The following is a 13,599-nucleotide window of genomic DNA, read 5'->3' as shown; positions in this document are numbered from 1 at the left end:
ATTTTTAAAATATAATAAAAAAATTAATAAGTGGTTGGATTAATAGTGTAGAATTGATTTCTAGGTGAACTTTCTTTATAAGGTTGCTTGAAGAGTTTTACCTAAATATCACCTGGCTCGAACTTAATAAATCACATACTTGAATAATATATATATATATAAAGACTTACATGCATGTTAAATATAATATGACACGAATGAAAAAGTAATTTACCCATGTCAAATTCCTGTATTGTTCTCCTCGCCCATTTGTGCCCAGAACAACATCTCTATCACTTTCCCACATTGCACGTATCAAGCTCAATTAATAATCACAACATCTAAATCATCGCCAATGGTGCACCGTTAGTCCCACGAAGTTGGACCGAAAATACCAACAGATTAAGCTATTACATTTTGGGGTCTATTTTCTAGGTGAGTTTATCGGCTATTATGTTGGACCCTTTTCTTATAAATGCTCATTACCAACCTGCTTGTCCATAGCCATAGCCACCCCACGGACTATGGAGAGATACACTTTCAACTTCTCTCTTTTTTCTCCATATATTCTTCTCTTCACTCTTTTCACATGCAATCCAACTGCTACTTCTCAAAACTCGACTTCAGGAGGTAAATTCTTGCACTGGTTAATTTAAGTTTTGAGGCTCTTTATATTGGAAATTTTCTGGTGTTTTGGTATTGGTTTTTGGTTTGTTATCCGATTTGGGTTTTGAATAGTGTGATTGATCAGATGGGTTTTGTATGTACAGATGGTTTGTGTGCTTCGGTTTATTGTGGGCAAGGGACATGCAAGAATAGTAGTACATTGCCTGGTTTTGAGTGTGACTGCTATTCTGGTTGGAAAAAGATTCAGACTGGTGCTTTGACCTTTCCTTCTTGCTTAATTCCCAATTGTGATTTTCTTTCTTTCTTTCTTTCTTTCTGCTACACTTAAAAGATATATCGTGTTTGTAACCCTGTGTATGTGTGTTTATGAATTTTTGCAGGCACAATTGATTTTCAATGTGGAAATGCATCTCCACCGTCACCTCCTCCATCAGTTCCTGTCCCTCCACCTCCACTAAATTTAACAAACCGGGAGTATTATTAAACATCGATATATCAGTCACTGTTGTATACATTTGGAAGAAGTTATATGCCTTCTAAACTAATGAATTTTATTTTACAGCTTGTAACCTTATTTGGTGTGCCGATGGATCCTGCTTGCCTAATGGAACAAGACATACTTGCCAGTGCAATGGAGGCTCAGCAAATTTGGTCAATAATGTAAGATACTTCCTCATTACTCTTGCAAGAACCATATAAGGGAAAGAATTATTTGTTCTTCTTGCAATGTATAAGAATTGAAGAATATTTAGGGATGGTACCCAGGATTCATATGTATTGCTTTTCTATCAGGCTACTTTGGAGCAGATTGCAGTAGCCTTGGGCTTGGTCCACCAGTTTCATCACCAGCACCACCACCATCAGGTTCGAATGGAAATGTTATGCCACCTCCAACGAGTACTCCAGACATGGCTGGAAACGTTATATAATTATGAATCATATTTTGCAATATATTGTTCACGGGGTTAATGAATAAAAGAAACTAACAACTTAATACGAACTCGTAAACAAGTAATTATATCAAATAATTAATACTAGTTGATAACTCGTGCGATGCCGCTGCGGAATTTTTCTTTTCTTATTTGAATAAATAAAGTTCACTTTAGTTTTATTTCAATAAAACGATAATGTTTTTCACTCTTTAAGCAATAATTTAGACTACATATAGAAAATATTGAAGCTGCTAAAAACTTCCATTTTCTTGTGATTTGAAAAAAAATCATGATCAAGATGTTGACTTACTGCCTGAATGCAAATATTTGGAATATAATATAATAATGGGATTAATTTCACTCATAATCTTTCAACTTAATTGGTTATATCATCAACTTCAATTTATATCATAAAAATCCTTAAACTTTAATTTGGGTATCATTAAAATATCTGTTACTTACTATTATAAGTTTTCAGGTTAACTTATTGTTAAATTTCACTTATTGTCATTTAACTTTAATAAATATACCACACATATCACTCAACTTTAATTTATCTCACAAAAATCTTTAAGCTTTTATTTAATATATAAATAATTTTAACACAAAATGTACTAAATAATAATTAAGATTGGATATATTATTTTTGTAACATCCTCCCTATACGTGTTCTGTACGTTCTATTGCTCCAGTAGTCAAATAACAGTCCAGGCAAGTCAGGATGTCTAGAACTACACTTCGGTGATAGTGAACAGACATATAATGATGAAATAAATAAAAAGAAAATACAAGAAAAATCAAACAAAAATGAAAGAGAGAAAATGATGCTAAGTTAAACGAGTAAGACAAAGAATGATGGGTGATCAGACTGGAAGGCCGTTGCCAGACCCGCAGAACCCTCTGAATTTAATTTTGAGACACAAATAAAGGTTTATTGAAATGTAATTGACACTAGAAATATCAAGGAAAAATTAATAGATTAGTATAAAGAAAAATGAAAAATCGAGAAACAGACAAAAATTAGTGTTACTGAAAAATTGGGAATATAACCCGAAGTGGGGTATTTTGGTCATTTGACACCTAGTGTTGCCTTTTGACCTCAATGTCCATTAAAAATAAATGATATTACACTTTAGAAATGACATGAAAAATTAAATTATGATACATTATGTAAATTGTGAAAGAAAAGAGGTAAATGTGTAAATAAAGGAAACTTAATATAATTAAACATTAAACAACTCAGTAGTGCTCCACTAACTATATTATAAACTAAATAAAATAAGCATTAGTGGGCAGAATTGGGTCATCTTCAACCTTGAGAGAAGCTTGCCGAATTGATCCTCTCAAAGTCCTCCATGGCCGCCCATGCATGAAGCTCTCTCTCTCCATCATCAAGCCCTCATTTTCACTTGCTTCCTTCATTAAAGCTTGCCTATTCACCTTGGGGAAGATATTGGCAACAAGAAAAACCAGATTTGGTGAAGTTTTGATAAGCTCCAAAAGTTATAAGTGTCCAAAACCTCTCCCTTGCTTTAGTAAAACTTGTGTTTAGGTTGAGGTGAGTGTTTTGGTGAAGAGAAATGAAAGAAATAGTGAGAAATGGACTTGTCCATTTTTGGCAGCCATGAACCCTTGTTGAGCTTGAGTTATTTTTACTTCTAATGAATGAAAATGAAGGTTGATTAATTCAAATGAAAGTTGTAGTAAGTTTGTATTTAAGTATGTGCATGTAGTGTTTAAATTAAGGGTGTGAAATGGAACCTTGATGCCTTGAGCAAACTGCGATGTTTGGTAGCCCTTAATAGCATGAATTTGTGTGTGAACATGTGGTTATTAATGATATATGCTGATGTTAAATTGTGGGCAGCAAGTGTAAGTGATATTGAAGTATGAATATGTTGAAGTGTATGTGTAATATTGACATTGAAGTATGTTGAATTTTGGTGGAAGTGAATGTTGAACTTAATGATGAATTGTGTGCATTGAGCACTTGAACATTCTGCCCAGAATTATTGCTGGAATTGTGTACAATATATGTATGGAAGTTTTGTTGATTGAATATTGTAGTAATGAGGAGGAGAAGGAACATTAAATTGGGAGTGTATGAGCTTTGTGCAGGTGGTGTATTGAAGACAGCACCTAAATTAGGCCATAAGTACCAAACTGTGAACCCAATTGGTATGAGGCCAATTGGGGGTGAAACTAGACACCAAATAGGCCAATTTTCATGTAGAAAAGTTGCCAAAATTCTGCCTAGAAACTGACCTTAAAAATGACCAAATCCGGATTAGTGCATTTAAGGCCTGAAAACTGACCATTTGGGCAGCAGTTAGTGTTTAGGCCATAACTCACTCAAAACTGGTCCAATTGACCTGAAATTTTGACCATGAATAGTTAAGACCTATATCTACAATTCTTATGAAGACACCAAAGCCCAGAAATGACCAGAACCAAGTCAAATGGCTTGCACAAGTTCGGGTACAAAAACTGCCGAACCAAAAGTGACCTTAAAATTTACCAAATTATGCACTAAAAGTGCAATCTGTCCAGCTTTAGCAAATTGACCATATCTTGGTCTACACAACTCAGAATGACCTGAAATTTTGTCCCACGTGCAATAAGACATAGAGCTACAATTTTGCTTCTTTGACCAGAAGCTAAAAACAAAGAGAAATAGGACTTTAAGCTAGACCAATCTAGCACACAAAAATTAAGAATTTGACATCTTACATATAATGATGCTTGAAGCATTTTGGCAATGAATGCCAACTTGTAAAAATGGTAAATTGCACTATATTGGTAGCATATTGAGATTTAAATTGTGACATATTGATACTAGAAACAACTTATCCATATTACCTAAAAAGGTCAACATATGCATTGACTTGTGAATTATATAATAGTTAGTAAACTCCAAAAATTTGAAGAATTAAACAATTAATTTATAATGTGCCCTAGTTTGCCTAGTTGACTAGTATGGATAGGTTGGCATGCCAATAGGATTCTAACAGCTGTTCTGTAAATGGCTTCATGCCATACTGTGTTTTTACGGCTTATTATGCCGCACTGTGACTTTAATAGCCTACGGCTATACATATTGTGTATTTATTCTTGGCTTATCGCCAGATTGACTATATGGCTTCTTAGCCACACTGTTTGCACACCGGGAGACACTTTGTGATCGATGGTGTGACGGCCCGAGGTACTAGGTACCCAGTGCCAGTATATCCGTTTATCCAGTCTGGTCAGTATATAGGCTACACGGGCAGTAATTCAGGTGCTACTAAATTCAAATAACTAAATTCAGTCTTCTGACATACAACACTACCAAAATTAGCAGATATTGAAATGTTAGCAAATAAAGGTAGAATCAACAATTGTGAAGAACACCGATGCCATAAATTTATTTGCTTTATTTTAGTGTATATTTCTTTATATTTAGCACCACTAAGCAAAATTGCTTAGCGCGTTGCTTTTGTAACGCGTAGGTATTGGAGACAACGCTGGGGAGCCCAGCAGACCTACGACCGGGTGAGACATCAGATCTGCACAGGAGTCCAGAGTCATCTGCACTGCATTGCATGCATGGTAGGACTTAGGATATCTTGTATTTTGTACTTTTGTTGTATATTTGAAATTCAGCCCTGTATTTTGTAATGTTATGAAAGCTCTAAAGTTTGTAATATTTTGTACATATTAAATGACATGGAGATTTTCTACATATATTTAAATTATTATGGACTGTATTATGGAACTGTTTAATGACTGTAAAAGTCTATTGACTTTACTGAGAAATAGAGACTGTGAAATAGTTGAGATTTCGATATCATCATATTAAACTGTTTTCAACAGGTTTGGAAGGACAGTTTGTCCTAAATATAGATGGCACCTTGCCAAATTTTTATTACCAATCTTGAAACACTGATTTTATCAAAGTATGACAATAGTATCAGCATGATATGAATATTACATAAAAGACTTCTTAAAATCAAATTTAGTTCAAGAAATGAAATAATCACAGACTAGGTGTTCCGGCACGCCTTGCTCGGCTATACTGTAGACGGGTGAGGGGTGTTACAATTTTGCTAATTTAACATCTAAAGACAAAAATTATATATATATATATATATATATATACTTAATCAAGGTTTAAATATCTTCAAAACAAAGTAAAATAATTGTATGCTATTAATTTTTTTACATTAAAATAAATTAAAGGAATTAAAATTAGACATAAATTTTTAAGTTATTAACTTAAATAAAATTAAAAAATATATATGTAAAAATAATATTTTTATATGATAAATTAAATAATTAATTAATTATATAGTATTAAACTATTTCTAAAAGTATGATTGAAGGATGACTATGATAAACCTATTTAAGTTAAGGGACGATTAGTGAAATTTAGCCATAAGTTAACCTTAAAACCTATAATAGCAGGTCACAAGGATTTTAGTGACATTTAAATTGAAGTTTACGAATTTTTATGATATAAATTCAAATTAAAGGGCGATACTGATACAGCCACATAAGTTGTAGAATTATGAGTGAAATTAAGTCTACAATAATTTGTAGGTGCAATGCAATTATAATGTTCATAATTAAGACAATATAAATCAAGAAAATGCCTTAAAATGTCATACATATCATAAAGTGACACTTAAAATGCAAGAAATTACATTTATACAACACCTTCTGCCAAGTGTTAGTAGTATGCCCTAGAGCATATCATTCAGTATGTATCTTGTACATAAAAGACATTTTTACTTTTCCGTTTACATAATATATTTATGTGTAATAGAAAAGGTCCATTGATATTTTGTTAGAAATTCTATTCTTAAGTTGTTAAGAATATGAGTGACAGTATCTCTAGTACAAAGCATCATAAATAGATTCATAATCGAGGATACTTCACAATAAGGACATGACTTATCCAGAAAGATTATAATCATGTTTGTTCCCAAGTTATTTATATGAGATGTAAATAAGATGGAATGGTGAGTCTCATGCCATATAACAAACATGATAGGCACTTATACATGATAAGTAGGCCGAACCAGTGACACTTATGACAAGCACATGGAGTTTACTCTTGTCAATGCATTGTCATAAATCATATCAGTGCATATAATCTTTAGACCTGAGATAGCACAGTTATCTTGTATATAGGTGGTTTGAGTTTGATACTGCTTTCATACTTGTACTATGTATGGGTATATGGGCATGTGTTGGCTCCTACTAGTTATATATGGAGGTAGGTGTTGATCAAGATGGAATATGTTCCTCTAAGTAAATAGGGATAAAATCCTATGTTCATTTAATTGTTCTTGATGTTTCAAGTTCCTGGCCAGGACAGATAAATTTAATCAGAAAAGAGTTTCTGATGAGAAAAATCTTTTAATCAAGAACTGGAATTAAAAGAGAACATAATATTCATAGCAAATGGGGTTTAACATAAACCATGACTCCAGCTCGAATTGGGATTTTGTAACAGAGAGATTCTAGTGCATGGTAACATATGATTATAGGTTCATTTAAGGTAAACCTTATTACTAATTGGGTGGCCATGGCATGCTATGCTAGGTGTTAACCATGGTCTATAAGGTGCATAAAATGATTTAGAGAAATCATTTATGGTAAGAAAGAGTTCTGATGATATTAAGAGTTGATATCATGTCTCATGCCAATTAGTGATGAGCCTACTAAGTCACACACATGCACAAGTAATCACCAAATCAAATATGATTTAATTAATTAATTAAAGAGTTTAATTGATTAATTAAATAGGTTTGGTTTGCAATTAGATTGCAAAGTCCCTAGCATGACTTGAAACCAAATCTAGGTTATTGGATGTATAGTATAAGTTAAATTTATATTTAAAGTGTTTAAATATAAATTTAATTAATGAGAAATTAATTAATAGAGATTAATTATTAATTTATATTTGATATAAATTGATTAGAAGAAGAGATATAATTATTTTGGGTTAAAAACTCAAAATTAAGACACAAGGGGTATTTTGGTCATTTCACAGGGTGACATGTGGCACCATGAGATGGTGACACGTGACACTACACATAAGCTTGCCAAATATCTTTTAATCATGTAAGATGATCAAAGTTAAGATTAAATATAGGTTTGACACTTGGCACAATGTGATTGGGTCAATTAAACCTAGAGCTAATCAAAAGGTGACATGTGGCAAGGCTTTTAAGTGGTGACCTAGCTATATAAATGTAAGGATGAAAGAACAAATTATACAATCTGCTCATTCTCAAAAAGTGCCGCCACCCTGGGCTCCTCTCCCTTCTCTTCTTCTTTATCTCTCATCAATTCAAAGAGATTAGCAAACAATTTCTTGAATTAAAATACTAAAAATTGTTTCTAGTGTCCTGTTTACATCTGTAATCTCTCAAAAGGCAAAACTTGATTTTCTAATTCATAGAAAAAGCTTTAGAAGTTGTTCAAGGGCTGCCATAGGTGATCTTAGTGTGGAAAAGTTAGAGGGACAACATCTGGTGTCCTAGACGCATCCCAAAGGTGTCAAACACACTGCAGTGCATTAAGAGGTTATTGCACTTATTCTTGATCTAATCTAGGGTTTTAATAATTAATCTGATTAATTCTAAAATCTTAAATGGCAAATATAAATCTAAAAATATATTAAAAGAGTTTTAATATGCTGTTTATCATTGAAATCAAATAGATAAAAAATGAATCTTGCATGATGCATGTGACCCTGGATGAAAAATTTTGAATTTCAATGATCTAAACTTGTGTTTTTATGCCTCCGCTTCTTCAAATGGTATCAGAGCCACTATGTTTGCCATTTAGATTGTTGATTATATGATTTAATTGTCTGATTTGATCATGAGATGATTGTTTCATTGCTGGTTGGGCCAACAAGGGTGGCGGCTTGATGAACTACACAACCATGCGTATGGTTTGATTCATTCAACCATGCGCATGGCTGTTTGGGTATGTTTGTGGGCTTTGTTCCAAGGCCCATAATTAGGCCCATGACTAATTAAAGTGTTTAATTAGGTGTTTTAATATCACAATTAAATTTTGATTCAGATCTGAATTTTAAAAATTGTTTGAATGTGATTCAAATCTGAATTTTAAAAGTTGTTTGAATGTGATTCAAATCTGAATTTTTAAAGTTGTCTAAATCATATTCAAATCTGAATTTTTAAATTTGTTTGAATGTAATTGGATTTATTTCTTTTATGTTTTCTTTGGGTTGTAAATTAATTAATTTATTTTAATTTATTTTTGGGCATGTATTATTAAGGTTGTAATAATTTTGGGTTGTAATTTCATTTATTTAGTTCTTATAAATTCACCTTGGTATGCCAAGGATTACTATGTAATTGGATTGCAAGAAGATCAAGGAGGTCAAGAGCATTGGTGGGACCAGTGGGAGGAATTCAATATCAAGTGTTGATTATGTACTCCTTCAGTAACTCTTGTAAAATGAATGAATGAAATGCACCTAGGAATACCCTGATTCAATTCTTGGTGGCTCAGAATTGAATCCCTTAGAAAGTCCATGATCATATTTATTATTATCCATGAATGCATGAGATGTATGGGAATGTATGTAATTATATGATATATGCATGCTAATTGGATAATGTGCAAAGTGAGACCATAATAGTAATTAGGACGACCACAAAATCTTCCAAACAAATGATTAAGTTGGATATGCTATAATTAAAATAATTATAATATAGACCCTTCATTGGGGCAATTATTTTAAGAAATTTTAAATAGTTGCATATGATGCAATTAATTTAAGAGATTTTCTTAAGAATAATTGTCAAGCATGAGATGTTGTAAATATGTAAATGGTTTGGTGGCCAATAATGGATGTGCCTGAGGACATTAAAATTATTTGCATGTTTACTAGCTCAATAGGATCAACTTAACTAAAACAAGATAAGTCAATAATGGATGTGTCTGAGATTTTGAGCATTAGAGGCTAGATAAAAGATTGAACCTCACATGAGATGTGATAGGCAAGGAGTTGCTCACTTATAATTTATTGTTATTCCAATAATGAATGTGCCCATATATTTCTGTCACACTCATATCGTAGGTATGTTGTAGCAGTATTTAGTGCAAATTGAACAAAATTATAAATAATTATTAAATATATACATAAATATATTTATTGATTATATTAGTTATATTATTATTTTTAATTAGTTAATTATTAATTAAGTTATATTTAATGATAATTATTATTAGTTATACAACTTATATATTGCATATAATTCATTTTTGTTTTTAACTATTATTTATAATTACTAATTATTAATTAATTTTATTTAACTAATTAGTTATTTGATAATAAATAATTTTCTATTACTTTATTATTTTAACATTATATTATTAATTTTAATTATAATAAATGTCAATATAGTTAAACAAATAATTTTTTTTTCTCTCACCACTATTTGACCCCTTCAACTTAGCTAGGTTGAGGAGGTTGACAAAAATATAGTAAATGCTAATGCAATCAAACATGATTAAAGGGGATTAACGGTTAACTCTCTTTACCTTCAATCCAAACACACCTCAAGTGTTTTTTATATAAATATTTATAAAATAATTAGTATTTTTTTGTAAAGGCCCAAACTAGGAGTCATTACTGGCACTAGGGATCGAGTTAGCTTGAGATTGCTAGAACTTGTAGTAAGCCTAAAGCCTATGGACATACCTTTAACATTTGTATTATTAACACTCAAACATATAATAAATCGTTACACTTTAGTCTTTTCATCTATACATAAACATCTTGAACATAAAGTGGTTCATAATTTGAACCTTAATGCACATAAGCTCTAAAGAGTAATGGTTTAACATATACACTCCCAAAAGAATTAACATAAACATAAACATCATCATTCATACGTAAAATGTTACAAATTTCCAATTTTCTATAATTATTAGCACATGACTATTCATTCACATTTTACATGTGTATCTATCAATACACCATACATAAAGAGGAGCATTAAAATTATCTTTGATGACCTCTCTTCAAAGAACTCTTCTAATCCTACAAACCTGCATCTAGAGATTAGGGAAAAGGGGTAAGCTTACACAAGCTTAGTGAGTAAACTAACCAACATTAATTATATCATTCATTTCATACATATGCAATGCATCATTCAAATGGGTTCACATCATAAACATTTCATGTAGGATGGATTTGTCACCGATAACTCACCATCCAATGTGTCCGGCTCACACATAGTCTACTTAGGACTTTCGCTTAAAATATGACGTGTCATGCACTCAGGGCATCATAAAGACCTCCCTATAGGATTTTTATGAATCCATAACATACATAACATAAAATAGTCATAAACATAACATAGTCATAAACATAGGGGGAGTCAGTGGGTCATCCATCATCCATTAATGCACCAATAACAATTATGTAATTATGCAATATCTTCGTATTCTAGATACATATATCCTAAATAAATATAAGATGATGCATGAGAATGATCATTAAATAAATTTAAAAGTTTACATTTATTAAGGTTAGAATTACTCACCTCTTATAGCCTATCAACCACCTAACTGAACAGTAGCTATCCTCGGATCCTTAACTTCCAGAGTCCCTCAAGCCCGATCCTATAAAAATCAGACCCTAAAGAGTTATGCAAGGCTTTAAAACTCTATACGCATAATAAATATTTTATTCTAGGCCCTTAAGAACCAGGAAATTGGGTTTTGAAACCTTGGAATCGAAGGAGAAATAAAGTGGGCAGAACCAAGTTTAGCTATCAGAGTCTTGGGCTTTGGCTACCAAACCTTGGAACATCGGATGCCCATTTTGGATAGTAGCCACTGCGACTACTAAAGTCTAGGACTTCAATTGCCGAACCTAAAATTTTTTTAGATTTTTTGAGAAACTGCAAGCTTCAGCTACTGAACCTTTGGTTTTCGGCAACCAAACCTAGGAATTTCCAGAATTTCCAGGTTAAAAACCTGTAAAAGCCTTCTCCCATCAACACCCAAACTCACTCCAAAGTTCCAAAACTTAACCCAACCATATAAACATGTTTCTAAGGCCTAAAACAACTTAAAATCATACTTAATACCCACATACATTAATTAAAAACTCAAATCTTAGGTTTTCCCTAAACCCAACATAACATATTCTTGGATTTCTTCAAATCCTTTGAGGGGAACTAGCCATTTAAGGCCCGTAACACTTAAACATAACTAACCTAACAACAAAACATGCAATATAAATCACAAAAGCCTAACCCTAACATGCATAAACTTCCCAAAACTCATCTTAAAAACAACATTACATAAAATTGAAATTATAGAAACCTAATCTCTCATCAACTTTATTAGATCTACTTGTTAGATTAAGAAGAAAAGAATGTTACCTCTTTTCTTGAAGCTTAGAGGTGAGAAAATCAAAGTCTCAAAGCTTGAATCTACAATCCCAAACTTTTAAATGGAAAAATCCACCTCAAGATCTTAAAAAGCCCAAGGAAATCTCTTCAAAGAGCTTTTTGTATGCTCCCGCAGTTGAGAGAAATAGAAGAAGAGAAAACCCAAGTATTTTAGGCAAAAATACAGGCCTTGGTCCCTTTTATACCCTTGATAGTTGAGGGACTTGTGATTGCTGGAAGCCAAATTTTTTGTTATCGAAGTCTATTCTATCCAAATGGGCATTTGAATCATAAAAAGGATTTCGACTACTGAAAGTCTATCCTTCGATTGTTGAAGTTCCTTCTACCCAAAACAAATATTGAAAAACTTTTAGGGATAAAAACCTTTAAAACATTTTCATTATTCAAAGAATTTTGAACATCTCAAACACACACACACACACACACCTTTTACCACCCTTCCCTTCATTCACAAAATCTTTGAATTCGCTAGAATATTCCATCTGTGATAGAAATTCCAATGTCAAAAATGGTGGGTGTTACATTCCCCCCCGCCCCCCCCCCCCCCTCCCCCTCTTAAGAACATTCTTCCTCGAATTTTAAAATAAAACACATCAAAACAAAACATAACAAACATAATATACATAACATACCTAGAAAAAGGTAAGGATATTATTGTATCATAGAGTCATGAGTTTCCCACGTGCACTCTTCCATGTTATGGCAATTCCATAACACTTTGATCATAGGTATCTCCTTGTCCCTGAGCTTTCTTATCTGAGTATCCATGATCTGAAGAGGTTGTTCAACATAAGAAAGATCTTTCAAAATTTTCATGTCTGATTCATTTATAACCTTGTTTGGATCTAACACGAACTTCCACAACGTAGAAACATGGAATAACGAATGGATTCTCTCCATTTTTGGTGGCAAAGCTAACTTATAAGATACATTCTCGACCTTTTGCAGCACTTCATATGGTCTAATATATCTTAAAGCTAGTTTGCTTCTCTTTCCAAACTAGATGACATCCTTCATTAGAGATACCTTTAAAAGTACCATGTCCCCTTCTTGGAAAACCACTTCTCTCCTACGGAGATCTACATAACTCTTCTATCTACTGGCTATTGTCTTCAACCTTGCGTTGACTTACCTTGATTAAAGGCATGGCTTGATTAGTGATTTCCACCAACTCTGTTCCTACTAAGGCCCTTTCACCTATTTCTTCCTAACACACAAGAGACCTACATTTCTTCCTATGCAGAGCTTCATATGGTGCCATTCTGATGCTAGAATGACAACTGTTATTGTATGCAAACTCAACTAAGGGAAGGTACATTTTCCACGATCCTCTAAAGTCAAGTACTCACATCCTCAGCATATCTTTTAAAGTCTGTATGGTCCTTTCTGACTGTCCATCTGTCTAAAGATGAAAAGCCATTATGAAGTCTAATCTAGTGCCTAACTCATTTTGAAGACCACGCCAAAACCTTGATGTGAACTACGATCCTCTGTTAGAGACTATTATCAATGGAGCTCTATGCAACCTTATTATTTCTGCCATGTAGGCCTAAGCTAACTTATCCATAGAATGGTTAGCTCTAATAGGAATGAAGTGAGCAGTCTTAGTC

At 32.7% G+C, this 13,599-nt stretch overlaps 1 protein-coding gene across 1 annotated transcript; it reads left to right on the top strand.

Annotated features, from left to right (window-relative positions):
• Positions 1-205: 205 nt before the first annotated feature.
• On the top strand, positions 206-1,565 carry LOC131176061 (uncharacterized). Its single transcript, XM_058141272.1, has 4 exons — positions 206-609; positions 750-857; positions 987-1,266; positions 1,399-1,565. The coding sequence occupies exons 1-3, from the start codon at positions 504-506 to the stop codon at positions 1,088-1,090; spliced, it is 318 nt and encodes a 105-aa protein (XP_057997255.1). The 5' UTR covers positions 206-503; the 3' UTR covers positions 1,091-1,266; positions 1,399-1,565.
• The last annotated feature ends 12,034 nt before the right edge of the window (positions 1,566-13,599 follow it).

This window comes from Hevea brasiliensis, chromosome 1 (genome assembly GCF_030052815.1).
Source record: "Hevea brasiliensis isolate MT/VB/25A 57/8 chromosome 1, ASM3005281v1, whole genome shotgun sequence".
NCBI classification, from domain to species: Eukaryota; Viridiplantae; Streptophyta; class Magnoliopsida; order Malpighiales; family Euphorbiaceae; genus Hevea; species Hevea brasiliensis.
This window is presented reverse-complemented; position numbering and strand designations above follow the sequence as displayed.